Genomic DNA, 13002 nt, shown 5'->3' with positions numbered 1-13002 from the left:
GAACTCTCCCAAAACGTCAATCTACTGGCAGCCCGTTTCCAGGTTCAGAGCAGTGGTAATTTAATTTTTATCACTCTCTCCTGCAGGCTACACAATCCAAAATTTCCCCCCTCTTCTCCTGCTTCCAAGGGGGGTTTAATGATTTCAATCGATGGAAGTTTAATCCTTTACATAAGGCTTTCCAAGACCTTAGCTTGCAGCTTCTTTGCTTCAATCTATTTACAAAAGGGGAAGGCGGACTTCCTGTTTGAAACCTTCCCGTTTCGGTACCAAATTAAGACGTTTGTAAATCCAATTTTCCGTTCTACTCACGGATAATTGTTTGAAGTCAAATTGTCCACAGGAAAAAGTCAGCGCTCTCCGGCAACAGCAATGCGGCTTCACTCCGTGAAAAAAGCAATCAATTTGAAGCACCGCGCCACTCACCCCACGTCGCTCTGGATCCCCAAAACTGGGTTTCCCCGCGAGCAGGGGAGGCGCAAAGGATGCCAGCCGAATCCCACGTTCACAAGCTTCTCCCGCCTGTGATTTTAGTGGGTCTCCGCTTTCGCCGTGGCGGTCAGACCCTGATTTCCACGGAGCAAATTCCTCCCGATCGGAGGAACTCCGCCATTGCCGGAGGCGCCAACCCGGAAGTCCCACATAGTAATGATAATAAAGCCATCTTTCATATTTTCTTTCATTCTCAGATATAACAGACCAGAAACAAAATAATAATAATAATAAATAATAATCATGTGTGTTCTCAGTACCATCAATTAAAGCTATCCTTCACAAAATTTTAATTCCTAAGTGTTTAATTGTTTTATCTGTAGGTTAAAATAGCAATCCTGAATTATAGTTCAGTTTATCACATGGTACATAAACACTGTGAAATAATAATAAATATACAATCTTAGCATTGTTTCCCAACTGCACAACAGGACCTCTCCCAAAATCTTGCATTTGCATGTATAATTCATACAGGGCAGTAAAATAAAAAGTAGTTTCACAATATTTCCACTAGTAGTAGTAGTAGTAGTTGGCATCTGTCTGTCTTGAGAGACAATGGAGTACATCTCCAGGGGTGAAGTCAAACCACTGTGTTAGCTGCACTGAAGTGACATCCCCGGGGCACAAGCTTGGGTGTGTATAGAGGTCCTGGGCTACCCAGACGACAAGAACCCGCTCTTGGCCTCACTGATGTGGTCCAAAGAAAAGCAGAGCAAGAAATTTGCCAAAGTTGCCAGAAGGAGGCATACAAGGCACCATCTAACCATCTTAGGGACTCCACTCCAGATTTGTCTAGGGTTTACTCCTTAGCACTTCTTCCACCAGCAGAGGTTTCCTTCTACTAGATAAGCTACCTTCCCAAGGTTGATGAGCCCTTTCCACTAGTGCAATTTTAATTATTTCACATTCTAATTTGGTTGAATTACATGGTTCTTCGATTAAATATTTATTGGGTATCTCTGTAAGTTTCTTTGCAAGCCACTTAGATTGCTTTTATTAAGTACTACAGTATATGGAACATAAATTAATCAAATCATTGGTTTCACCAGCAGACCTATTGTGTTGGTTTATTTCTCAATGCTGTGCAACACAGGAATCCATCACTAGCACAAGGGCCTTTGAGTCAGCGGACTGACAGCATTGGATACAACCCTTGGACTGGGCCCCAGTGCAAAGAAATAAGTTACTACCTAAGTACTGTGGGAATAAAACAAGTATGGGGGACTTCTGGTCTTCCACATGTTGCTGACCTACAACTCCCAACACCCTTGGCCACTGGCTATGTTTGCTGGGACTGACAGGAGTTGTAATACAGCAACAGTGCAATGCCAAAGGTTCCCCACACCTGGAACAGAAGTCTATTCAGTCCAGTATTATCTACCAAGCTTTGCAGCAGGTCTCAAAGTTCACAGAAAGCAACTCTTCCTTACTCTTCAACCAGATACCTTTTTCTTCAAGATGATAGGTGCTGAACCTAGGACTTACATGTCAACCCTCTCTCAATGCAATAGTTCAGAGGGTAAGCCAACTTCCTCCCCTATTGCAACGTGGATCACAGGTCTGTTTGCTTAAAATTACTTTGATCTTGTGTACTTTCACCATGGCTATTTAAAGTCTTATCAACTGCGGAAAGAAAATAAATAAAAGGGCAAGATGGGAAAACAAAGCTTCATAAGGCGGCTTCAGAGAAGGCTGCCTCTAGATTATATAGAACATTTTATGGCAGAACATCCCATGGCAGAAAAACCAATGCAAAAATCAGTTACAGAATTCCAGCTACTGTGGAGTGGGGAAATATTTTTATGTTGACAAGCAAGTATGAGGCATACTTTCTCACATGAGAAAGACTTATTTTTATAATCTAGTATTTTTCTATTCCATATTAAGCCTGTAAAATCAGCCAATTATTTAAAACCTGTCTCCACCCTAAACTGGTGTGCACACACTAAATGAAAAAGAAAAAGAAACTGGTAGCTATGCCAGTCCATCAGAGAAAATCCAAAGCAAAGAGGAGTGTTTAAAGCATCACAAAAAATCACAAAATACTGAGCAACTACTGAAAAGCTGGACTTGAAAGCTTGTGCACTACTTTGTAAATTTTGATGGTACCTAATGGAAAGTATTACACTACTGTCACTTTTGCGTAAGCAGAAGTAAAAGGGAGTGAATGACCATGAACTTTGTACACAGCATCTGAGTAACAGGAAGAACATTCAAATACTTCTTCCAGTTAAGGCTTATCCTTTCAATAGGCCTATGGGAGTGGGTAACTGGGGACAGACAAACTAATAGCCATTTCATAACCACATTATTGTATAGCATAAGCCAGAGTTGGCACAATACTGAACTAGACTAGACTATCACCTCATACTACATGAAGCGCACCGTGAAACAAAAGTACTAAACATAATGCCCTTCTGGATATAATGGGAACCATCCCTTCCCTTGGCACACTGGAGTTTCCATAGCATGCAAGACTGGAAACATTTCCAGAACTTACTTTAAAACCATGTCATTTTTATATTGTGGGACATAAACCAAATTGCAATGTATGTTTTAAGTAGTAAAATATTTTAATAGAATATATATAGGTGCTCATATTTCTAAGGTAGCAAAGAGCTCCAGTAATGGGCATCCTAAAATGTGTGTGTGTGTGTGTGTGTGTGTGCGTGCGTGTGTGTGTGTGTGCGTGTTTTAACCAATGTGAAGGGCAGTTTGGGATTTTTCTTGGGTGGAAAACTAACCCTTCATCCTTTCCAGCAAAATGTGAGAATAACCATTATAAAATTTTCTTTTTCAAAAAGGCCACAACTCTGGCCAAAGCAAATGCAAGGAACTCTTGAAGGGAGAGCCATCTCCTGTAGAATAAAAATCTTTCTGTATTTTAAAGGACATGGCAATTCTCCTTGAGAAGCTTCACTTTTGAAATTATGCTGTAAGTGTGAATATACGCTAAGCAATAAGTTCCTATGCAACAATCCAAACCATCATTTCATGGAGTATGGAAAATTCCCTAAAAAACATTTGACTATGCCAGTTAAAGTACTCTTTAATTTTTGCAGCAAGTGTGGAAGATGGAGACTTCGTCCAGGTTTTCTCTTACTTTTCAAAAAGCCTATTCACAGGCCCACTCAGTGCACTGGATCTGGGCATGCTGGGGATGCTCTTTCTCTCCCCCACCCCACACACCTGCTAACTGCAGAGTGGCTCCAAAGGTTTGATTATATATGCTTTTCATGTATATGCATAACCCTTGGAACTGGGCTTGATGCATAGATGAGGGATTACTATCAGTCTTTGCTGTCAGTGTATCTAACTGATCTAATGTAGCAGCAAATACTAGTATTACAGAATCATAAGGACTCTGCTCATGACAGCACAACTTTATTTTATGAGAGTTAACTGCAGCCATTTGGCAACACATGTAGCTAAACTACTACAGGCCTGCTCATGCAGAAAATCCTATCACTTATAAGGTCAATTAAAGAGTCAAGGGGCATTTTGGAGTTTTATTTTTTTCAGTGATACCACCTCATTCAATCATTCCCAAGAAGAGATGCACCCACTAAATACAAAGATGACAAAAGCTGTTGCCTCCAAGGTAAAGTCAGGAGATTCCCAGATGGTCCAAGGATGGACTATCAGCATTACAAGAAAACATAACAGAAGCAACCAGTTTGTGAGGTCTTATTAAAAACATGTGAATACAAAGCATGGCATTAGGCTTATCAGAAAACTATTTAAATCACAGTTCTCCCTAAACCACTGAAATTTGGAATAGGCACAAGCTACTTCTGATTTTATTCATATTTTAAGAGCATATACTAAGAAGACTATGCAAAGCAGACAAAATTGTTCCATACAGTGTTTCTTATTTACCGTCTCCAAATTCACAGACCCAAACATACCACTTAACTGTCAAATGCCAGTTTGATTGCACTAAACTAAATCAACCAACATAAAGTGTTCTTTCACACAATTCATCAGTTTGTCACATCACTTGATGGTCATTGTTTAAATTGGTTTAAAACGCCCATTTGGTTTTACTTGTAAACATACAACATTAGTTACTGGGTTTTAAATGTTCACTAAATATTCAAAGTTTATTCCACCAATATGTTCTGGCTTCAAGAGTCATCCAGATTTGTTCCATATGGGAAAAACTGGGGGAAGGGGGAAATATCATTGTTTTTGTTGCTATTTATTTATTGTTTTACACTTTTTAACAAACGCGCAAATACAAAGAAAGTTTCATATGGTTGAAGTAATTGCTGTCAAGAGAAAAATGCCAGACTGCATGATAACAGATTTGGGTATTTAAAACTATGCAAGAAGCAAAGCAATTTCTATACTTCCCAATTGAAAATATGTTCCTTAGTCAACCAATTGTAAAAGTGCTTCTCATCAACTCTGAGAACATGTTTCGGCTGCCCTTACCTCCAGAGCTCTTCTCCAAGCCATATTTATGGGCTGTTTCTCCATAAAAGGGGCAGATTTGTCTATAGAACAACTGGACTGTCTAGCACAGCAATCTGACTATCTACACAAAAAGCCAGAACAGAAGCCCCAGTTGTTAAGTCCTTAACAATTTAATGCATGAGTAACAGATGGGAATAAAAGCTACAAACCCCTCAAGTATAGCTTGGTCAAAATGTACGACTTCCTATTAGATAGAAAACTGTTATAATTAATAGGTGATTGTAAGTTAGGCTTTAATGACTTCAGGCTAAACTGTCTTACTGCCCTGCTTTCAAAAGAAAACAACTAGTGTGATGCCTAAAACAAACTCTGGCTTAGTAAAACCATAGTTTGGTGTTTTTTTTCACTTCCTCTGCAGCAAGTAGAGAATGATGATGAAGGTTAACTGCCTCTGGGCCTGGGTATGGTAGACTGACATTATGTTACACAATGATAGCACTCCCCAGTGCTGTTCTTGGCAGCAAGAGTATCACAGGCATGACCAACCACTGAGAAACTATGCCAGACCAAGGGGGGGGGGAGGGGAGATGTTTGCAATTTAAGCCTTTCTGCTTTGTTCCACAATAAAATGTGATCTTTTAATACCTTGGGGAACTTAGGGAATATTTACAACAATATTTTGAAAGTAAGCCTTTCCAATTTAAGATCAGCCCCATATTAAAAAACTGTACAGCAATCATCAACACATTTACCAAGAAGCTTTCCCATTGATTTCAGTCCATTGAAAGCATGTTTATGATATCTTCTGTATCAAGAATGCATCCTACAAACAATGGCTGCCTAAAGCATTAGACAGCAGAAGAATGACAAGGCACATGGGCAACAGCACAATTAGTTTGCCGCCTTTATTAGGCATGCACCTTCCTTATGTCTTAAGTGCTGTCGTTTCCCCCAGCATTTAAATGTAACATTTCTGTGTGTTATGCATCTGTTAGAAGAAACCCTGTCAGAAGATAAATGGCAACCTTTTATACGGCCCATTTATGCTCTGCTTTCTGATCCAAAAGAGAGAACTTAGAAGCCTTAGGAACTGCTGGCACTGCCATTAGCTTCTACACCTAGAAATCTAGAGTTCTACCACTAGACATCTAGAGTTCTGTCATCTGGTGTACCTATAAAGGCTCAGAGAGAAAAGAAAGCAACATTTTCTGCCTCAGAAGTCTATTATCCCTGTGATGGTATGATAAGTGGTATTACAGAGAATCTTGGAACTCACAGTGAACAAGGAGAGTGGTAATACTCAAGCAATGCAGACTGGTCTACAGGCCCACAGAGAACTGGTCATGGTAAAAAGGTAAAGGACCCCTGGACAGTTAAGTCCAGTCAAAAGCAGCTATGGGGTGTGGCACTCATCTCGTTTCAGGTCAAAGGAGTGGACATTTATCTGCAGACAGCTTTCCGGGTCATGTGGCCATCATGACTAAACCACTTCTGGCACAGTGGGACACCGTGATGAGTGCCAGAGTGCACAGAAACACCATTTACCTTCCCACCGCAACAGTACCTATTTATCTAAATGCACTGGTATGCTTTCGGACTGCTACATTGGCAGGTGCACAGAGAACTGGAGCAATCTCAGATCTGTATTGAAGCTGTGACCTTCTAACTACAAAGATAAGAAGTCAAATGACTGGAGGATCAAACTAACTAAAAGTAATGTTTATGTCAGAGACAAACTACACATTGCTCTTGTTTACATGAAGGAAGGAAATCACTTTTTGTTGCAGTGCTAGGGAGTGGAAATGCAGCAGAAAGTGGGGGCACCTAAATTTTGCTACCTCCTGTTTTCTTGCCACAGTTTTAAATGGGAAGGGGCATACACATTTAACACACTATAGGAGAAGTTACGGGGGGGGGGCAGAATAAGGAATGAGGGAAACAACTAGCTGGAAAAGGATTAAATGCACCTCCACACTGCTTCTCCTTTACTGTACCCCCTGAAAGGGTAATCAGGCAGCCGTAACACACATTTGATTGCAACCTGTTTTTTGGGCCCCATCAGCAGTATTCCACAATACAACACTAGACATGTCTACTCAGAAGTCCCATTGATCTCAGTATGGCTTACTTCCAGGTGAATGGGTATAGGACCGCAGCCTTAGTCACCCTGCAGCAGCATTTTTACAGAAAGTAGGCAAGCAAACCTGAAGTGCAGTGGAACTTAAATTACTCACAGCTTTGGAAGCAAACATCATAATTAAAGCCAAATGTAAATTAAACACCAGAATTGTTTCATCAGCTGCATTAGGAAAGCAGTAATTTAGAGTCATTGACAGGAAATAGGAAAAATGTATTTCCTCATTGCACCTAGAGCCAAGTGTTTCTATAGGGTAGAACTATAGCCCCAATTGCTAAATATAGTGTGAGTCTTTGTGTTTTCTAGAAAATGGCACATAGGATTATTCTACTTCAAAATCCTAGATTCATAACTTCCGTACTGAACAACATATGTAACATGGGACTTCAGCTACAAATAAATATGGTCTTTCAGCAATAAATTAAGAGCTTATAATTCTTAGCATTTTGAATGTTCAAGACACTTCACACTGTTGTTGGCACCTGTCTGTCTTGAGAGACAATGGAGTGCATCGCCTCTGTGAAGCAGAGGCCTGGGCTGTGTGTACGGAAGCCCTAGGTTACCCAGACACCAAGATGCACCCCTCTCTCAGCCTTGTTGATGTGGTCCAAAACAAAGCAAAACAATACATTTGGCACCAGCTTGGCTACAGGACTTGTCGGAAGGAGGCGTATAAGACATCCATCCGCCTTAAAAACTCCACTCCGGATTTGTGTAGTTTACTCTTAGCCTTTTCTTCTCCCAAAGATGTCCCACAAGGCAGCAGATAACACACTTTGCATGCACTTTGAATAATCCAAAGGGCCAGACTTCAAGGTAGAGATACTGAAGCTGATCAAACAGTTTTCCTAACACATGGCCCTAATGGGTGATATCCACACAAATGTTATTAGCCACTTCCACATGTTCCAATTAAGAACATACTATTTAAAAACACAGAATAAGCAGCATCGATTTTTTATTACTCAGACCAGGGGTAATCAAAAGGCAGTTCAGCATGCACTGGTAGATCTAAGGGTTTCTGAGTCCCAGTATTTATTTATTTTTTTTAAAAAAAACCACCCACAACAACTAAAAGGCTTTCCCCCATAAATATATGTCCACACACACAACACAACACAACACAACACAACACAACACAACCCATTACCTAGCGCTTGGCTGTGGTTGGTGGATCTTGAAAGTTCTGGTAAAAACAGACACACAGACAAGAAAAACCACAGACAGCACATCCTGCAAACCTGAAATCTGCCAGTCCCTGACCCAGGGAATAAGCTCAAACAACTAGGGCATATTTGGGGGAAAATTTCCAGAAAGGAAAATACATTGCGATTGGGTGTTGGATGACAGAATATGAACATGAAGCACAACCCAGCAGAATATTTTTTGGCCAAAGGTCTCCTTTAACTGAGAACTACACAAAATAAAAGCAATCCTACCATAATCAGTCTTTAATTGGAGTAATTCCTGGTGGAGCCTGCTCTACATTACTTCTACTAACCAAAGGTAAGAATACACTTAGAATCTGAAATTGCAATACAAAATATCCACAATGTTTAAAGACTGAGGCTAACACAAAAGTGAACTCCAAACCTGTAGAGCGCAAAAATCCCTAAGTGATTTAACCAATCCTGTCTTTAAAAATCTTTCCTTTTGGACTGCTGTGCAAAGCACTCCAACAGAAACCAACCACAGATCTCCCACTGGTTTCACCCTATCAGATTCCTGCTGGCAGCAGCCAAAATATAGAGAGCCTGGCAGACAAGCAACAAGAATTTCATGCAAACATCAGATCAACCTACAAGCTACTACATGAAAGCCATGCCACAGGGCGACTGGCAAGTATGAGGACCAGGATGCAGGATGAGGTAGGTTTGGTCTGATTCAACGAACACGTCTTATGTTATTATGCTCTTTGTCTCTTACTACTCTCTTGAATTAACATCATAACCACTCTTGTAAAAACAAAAACAAAAAACCATTCAGTATTCTCGAGTACACAGAAATAGGTATCCTGCTATTTCATGTCTCTGAAATTAAGTAATGTAAGAAGCAGGTCAGGTATTAGACCCAAAGCTAGGCTATTTATATCCTGCCCTTAATCTGAATATCTCAGGGCAGGGTAACACCAAATTCAGCCAAATAACCCTATCAGCATCAATAAAATCACAAAAGAAGGTAAAAATTCAATTTTTAAAGATCAGAAATCCAAATATATCAGGTTTTAAGCTCAGACTGAAATAACAGCAGTGAATGTTCTAGCAAGATTTCATAAAGCAGAGTTCCAAGGCAGGGGAACCACCTCAAGTCAGCTCCAGTTATAAAGCTCCCACAAGCAGGACGATAAGGAGAGCAACCCTGGTAAATTAGGACTATATAGGGAGAAGTTCTTTTTCAAGTATTTAGATACCAAACCATTCAGGGCTTTATGAGTCATCTGTAACACCTTAAAATTGAGACTGGGAATGTATTGGCAGCCTGTGCAAATCTTTTAAAAACAGATGTGGGAACTCTACTCAGAACCAAGCCACTTCATTTTGCACTACTTGGAGTTTCCAGGTCATCTTCAAGAACAGCCCCAAGTAGACAGCATTACAGTAATCCAAATGAGACATTATTAACAGCATGGATTACTGTGGCCAGAGTATCCCTATGCAGAAACAGCCATAGCTGGGGGAAAGCATTCCATGCTGCTGCTGCAATGTAGTGTCACATGGTAGAATCCAACAGTGCGCGAGCACACACACTCCCAACCTACACACTTGTTTTTTCAAGCAGAGAGCAGCACTGTCAAGAACAGGTCATTCACATAATTAGTTTGGAACCACCAAACTAAAGCATCTGTATTATCAGGATTCCGTTTTAATTTATACACCCTCAACCAACCTATTACAGTGATCAGAGACTACTAGTCCAGCACCTGCATGACCTCACCTGATTCCGATGACAAGAAGAAATACAGCTGGGTGTCACCTGTATAGTGATGCCACCCAATAGGAGCTACCATTTCACTTCATAAGACATGAGAGATAATCTACAGCACTGTAACCACCTTTGATGCTTGAAACAGAATTATGCAAGATACAACTGACATCACCACTTGAGATATAATTATCAAATCACCCACCGTAACCTCAAGAATACATGGGTAAATTATTAATTTTGTTGCAATATAATCCCTTGGAATCTCAGGTTTGCAGCTTGCAAAGAACTACTGTATTACATTCTGCCCACTCTTTGCTGCTGGGGCTTCTCTTTGGCTATATTTGGGGAAATGCAATCTTCGTTATCACAAACCCTGGTTCATGTTTTCCATGTTTTCCAGTTCTGGTTTGCTAGCTCATCAGAAGCCATTGCTTATGCCCTGCCAACAATTGTTCAACTTGCTTAAACATGGCTTGACATATCTGAATTGAGCTTCTGGAAGTATCAACTATTTCATCCAAATGTTGAACGCCACTGAACCTGAAGAAAACCACACATGAACTCTCCCTTTTTCAGTTAAATGGTCATCCATGAATTATACACTGTATTCAAGTAAGGAGCATGTACTAAAAAAAATAAAAAAAAATAAAAATGCTGCATGCATCCTTTTTTTATTCAGATGCATTAGCTGGCAGATATAAAACCAGTTCCAGAAACTTTTCTCCATTGAGAGAAATGTATATCATTATTACTATAAAGCATTTGTATAGCACTTAATTCAAGAAGCTTCACATATACATGAACTTGAAAGTATTACAGTAACTCTGTAAGGTAGGTCAATACAAAAAAGATGGAGATATGAGATTGAATTTTTATTTAGAAGATTTATAAACCACTCCCTAAGCGGTGTACAAACTAGCCTTAAACCAGCTACTGGGTTCATGGTAAAAACCAAGGCCTTTCAAATGCATAACCACTAGCAATATAATTTATTAGCAAAAGAAATAAACCTGCATGGATTTTATAACAGCATGCCACAAACAGGATACTAGTTTCCTGTTCACTCCTCTTTGCAGGTTTTTTGTTTACAGTATTCAGAGGTGCAGATTTTTCTCATATATTCTCCCATGCAGAAAAATGGTCACACTGAAATTGGCCTGTTGCCTCTTTGCTGCCTGCTGTCAGAATTGGAAAGGATTTCAAATAGATAACGTAAGACATAGCTCAAGATCTTATGTTAACTTTGACAGAAGACAATTGCACAGAAATTACCTCATTCTTTCAATTAAAATGCCAGAATAGACACAGCAAGATGTTCCCTCACTCTCTCTTCTTGCATTGTGACAAATTTTCAACTACTGTAGTTTAATGTGTATGTTTAGAATTGGTCAAACTGCCAGTATTCATCAACTATAGATATCAGTCATCATTCCTAGTAATTAAATGATGAGTGTCTAGCAAACTAAGAGTACCACTCGCCAAGGTAAAGTCTCTAAACATTTCGCTATAAAGGCAATTGATCATTTAGTACCAAAATTACATTTAAGTCACAATCTTTATCATAACAAGGCTGTCTAAGGCCACACAACATAAAACTGCCTAATACAAAATGATAAGAAATCTTACCATTCTTGAGAAAAGAAAACCTGCACACTACTCACTTTTTTCCAGTTAGCTCTCTAATGGATATTCATTTCTTCATTTGATCAGAAAAAGGGAAAATAATATTCAGAAAATAAAGCCTAGAACTGAGTGTTCACATCTTGTGACCGAAATGGGAAGACCTATTTCTTCACAGCTTGTAAGGATGACAAACAGCAGCTATAGACAAAGAATGCTGGACGCTGTTATCAAGGAAATCTGCATTTTTTGACAACAACCTGGACAACTGTTCACGGCTATTCCTTTTTTTAAAAAATACAAGCCTGTCCAGATAGGAGGGAAATGATATCATCAGTTTTCCAGTAAACTTCAGCTTCATGACAACAAACCCTACCAGCGCTGTGCTACCTACTATCAGTGTACAGAGGCAGGTTTCTTAATTTTCAGTGTACACCAGTGATTCAAAGCAATTCTTACATCAGTCCACTCTACACAATCCTGCTATGGACAGAAGAAGCTGCAGTGACCAAGTTTCCTCAGGTGAGACAATTGAGGGTTGGGGTTGACCTGCGAATTTAGGTGAGTTTAGGGATGGAAGAAGCACAGAGAAAAGAGCAGCGACAATAAAATGTGATGGCAAGCGGGGAAGATGGCAGAGCACATGGGGGAAGCAAGTACGGTGTTTGCAGCCCCACCACCCTCTTTTTCCAACCCTTCCTCACAGCCTTGGCGGCGGGAGGTGGGAAAAGCGAAGTTTAGCCCCTTGACATGCAATGGAAGCCAAGCAGACCCGGACACACGTATCGCATATGTATGTATGTACACACGCACCCATATTTCAAGCGCGTATTAAACGCGAGTTTTTTTCCTACCGCATGTGAAACTCCACACACCGGATATCAATATAGGTACGGGATATATATATGTACATATGCGAATGCTGCTCTCAGGCGTAGTTCGCGAAGCAGCTCGCAAAAAAGCAGCGCCCGCCCCGCGAAACAAGGGTGTTGTGTGAAGCGGGGGGGACGGGAGAGGGAAAAGAAGCGCGTAGCGAAGGAGCATCCCCGGCGTCAAGCCTCCCTTTCCCCGCAGCCGCCTCCCTCCTCCCCTTCCCCTCAGGGCGGCCGGCCGGCCGAGACGTACCCAGTATCAGGCACACCAAATCCAGCGCCACATAAGGGAGCCTCGTCTTGTCAAACATCGCGGCGGCGCCCGGGACTCCGTCTGGACCGCGCCGGGCTCACGAACAGCGGCAGGGGCGCGGAGGCTGGGAGCTCAGCCGCATCCAGCCACAGGGCCAGCTGAGGCGACGAGGGAGGAAGCGAGGAGGGGGGTGGCGGGTGTCGCGGAGCACGCTCCCTCTCTCGCCCCAACGGCACCACAAAGCGCCTCCTGAGGCGCCGCCACTATTATGCGGCCCTCGCGGA

General features: G+C 41.1%; 1 protein-coding gene across 2 annotated transcripts in view; it reads right to left on the bottom strand.

The window, feature by feature from the left end:
- PLPP1 (phospholipid phosphatase 1) overlaps positions 1-13002 on the bottom strand; it is an 86827-nt gene extending 73825 nt beyond the window's left edge. The window contains exon 1 of one of the 2 annotated variants that reach the window (XM_079995102.1): positions 12719-13002. In XM_079995102.1, coding sequence (XP_079851228.1) covers positions 12719-12776 — 58 coding nt within the window. In that variant the 5' untranslated portion in view covers positions 12777-13002. The remainder of the gene's footprint in view (positions 1-12718) is intronic. The other variant, XM_079995101.1, reaches the window with a different exon arrangement.

Source organism: Podarcis cretensis (genome assembly GCF_951804945.1).
Source record: "Podarcis cretensis genome assembly, chromosome: 11".
Lineage (NCBI taxonomy): Eukaryota > Metazoa > Chordata > Lepidosauria > Squamata > Lacertidae > Podarcis > Podarcis cretensis.
The sequence above is the reverse complement of the archived record's forward strand: the minus strand, read 5'-3'. Positions and strand labels throughout refer to the sequence as shown.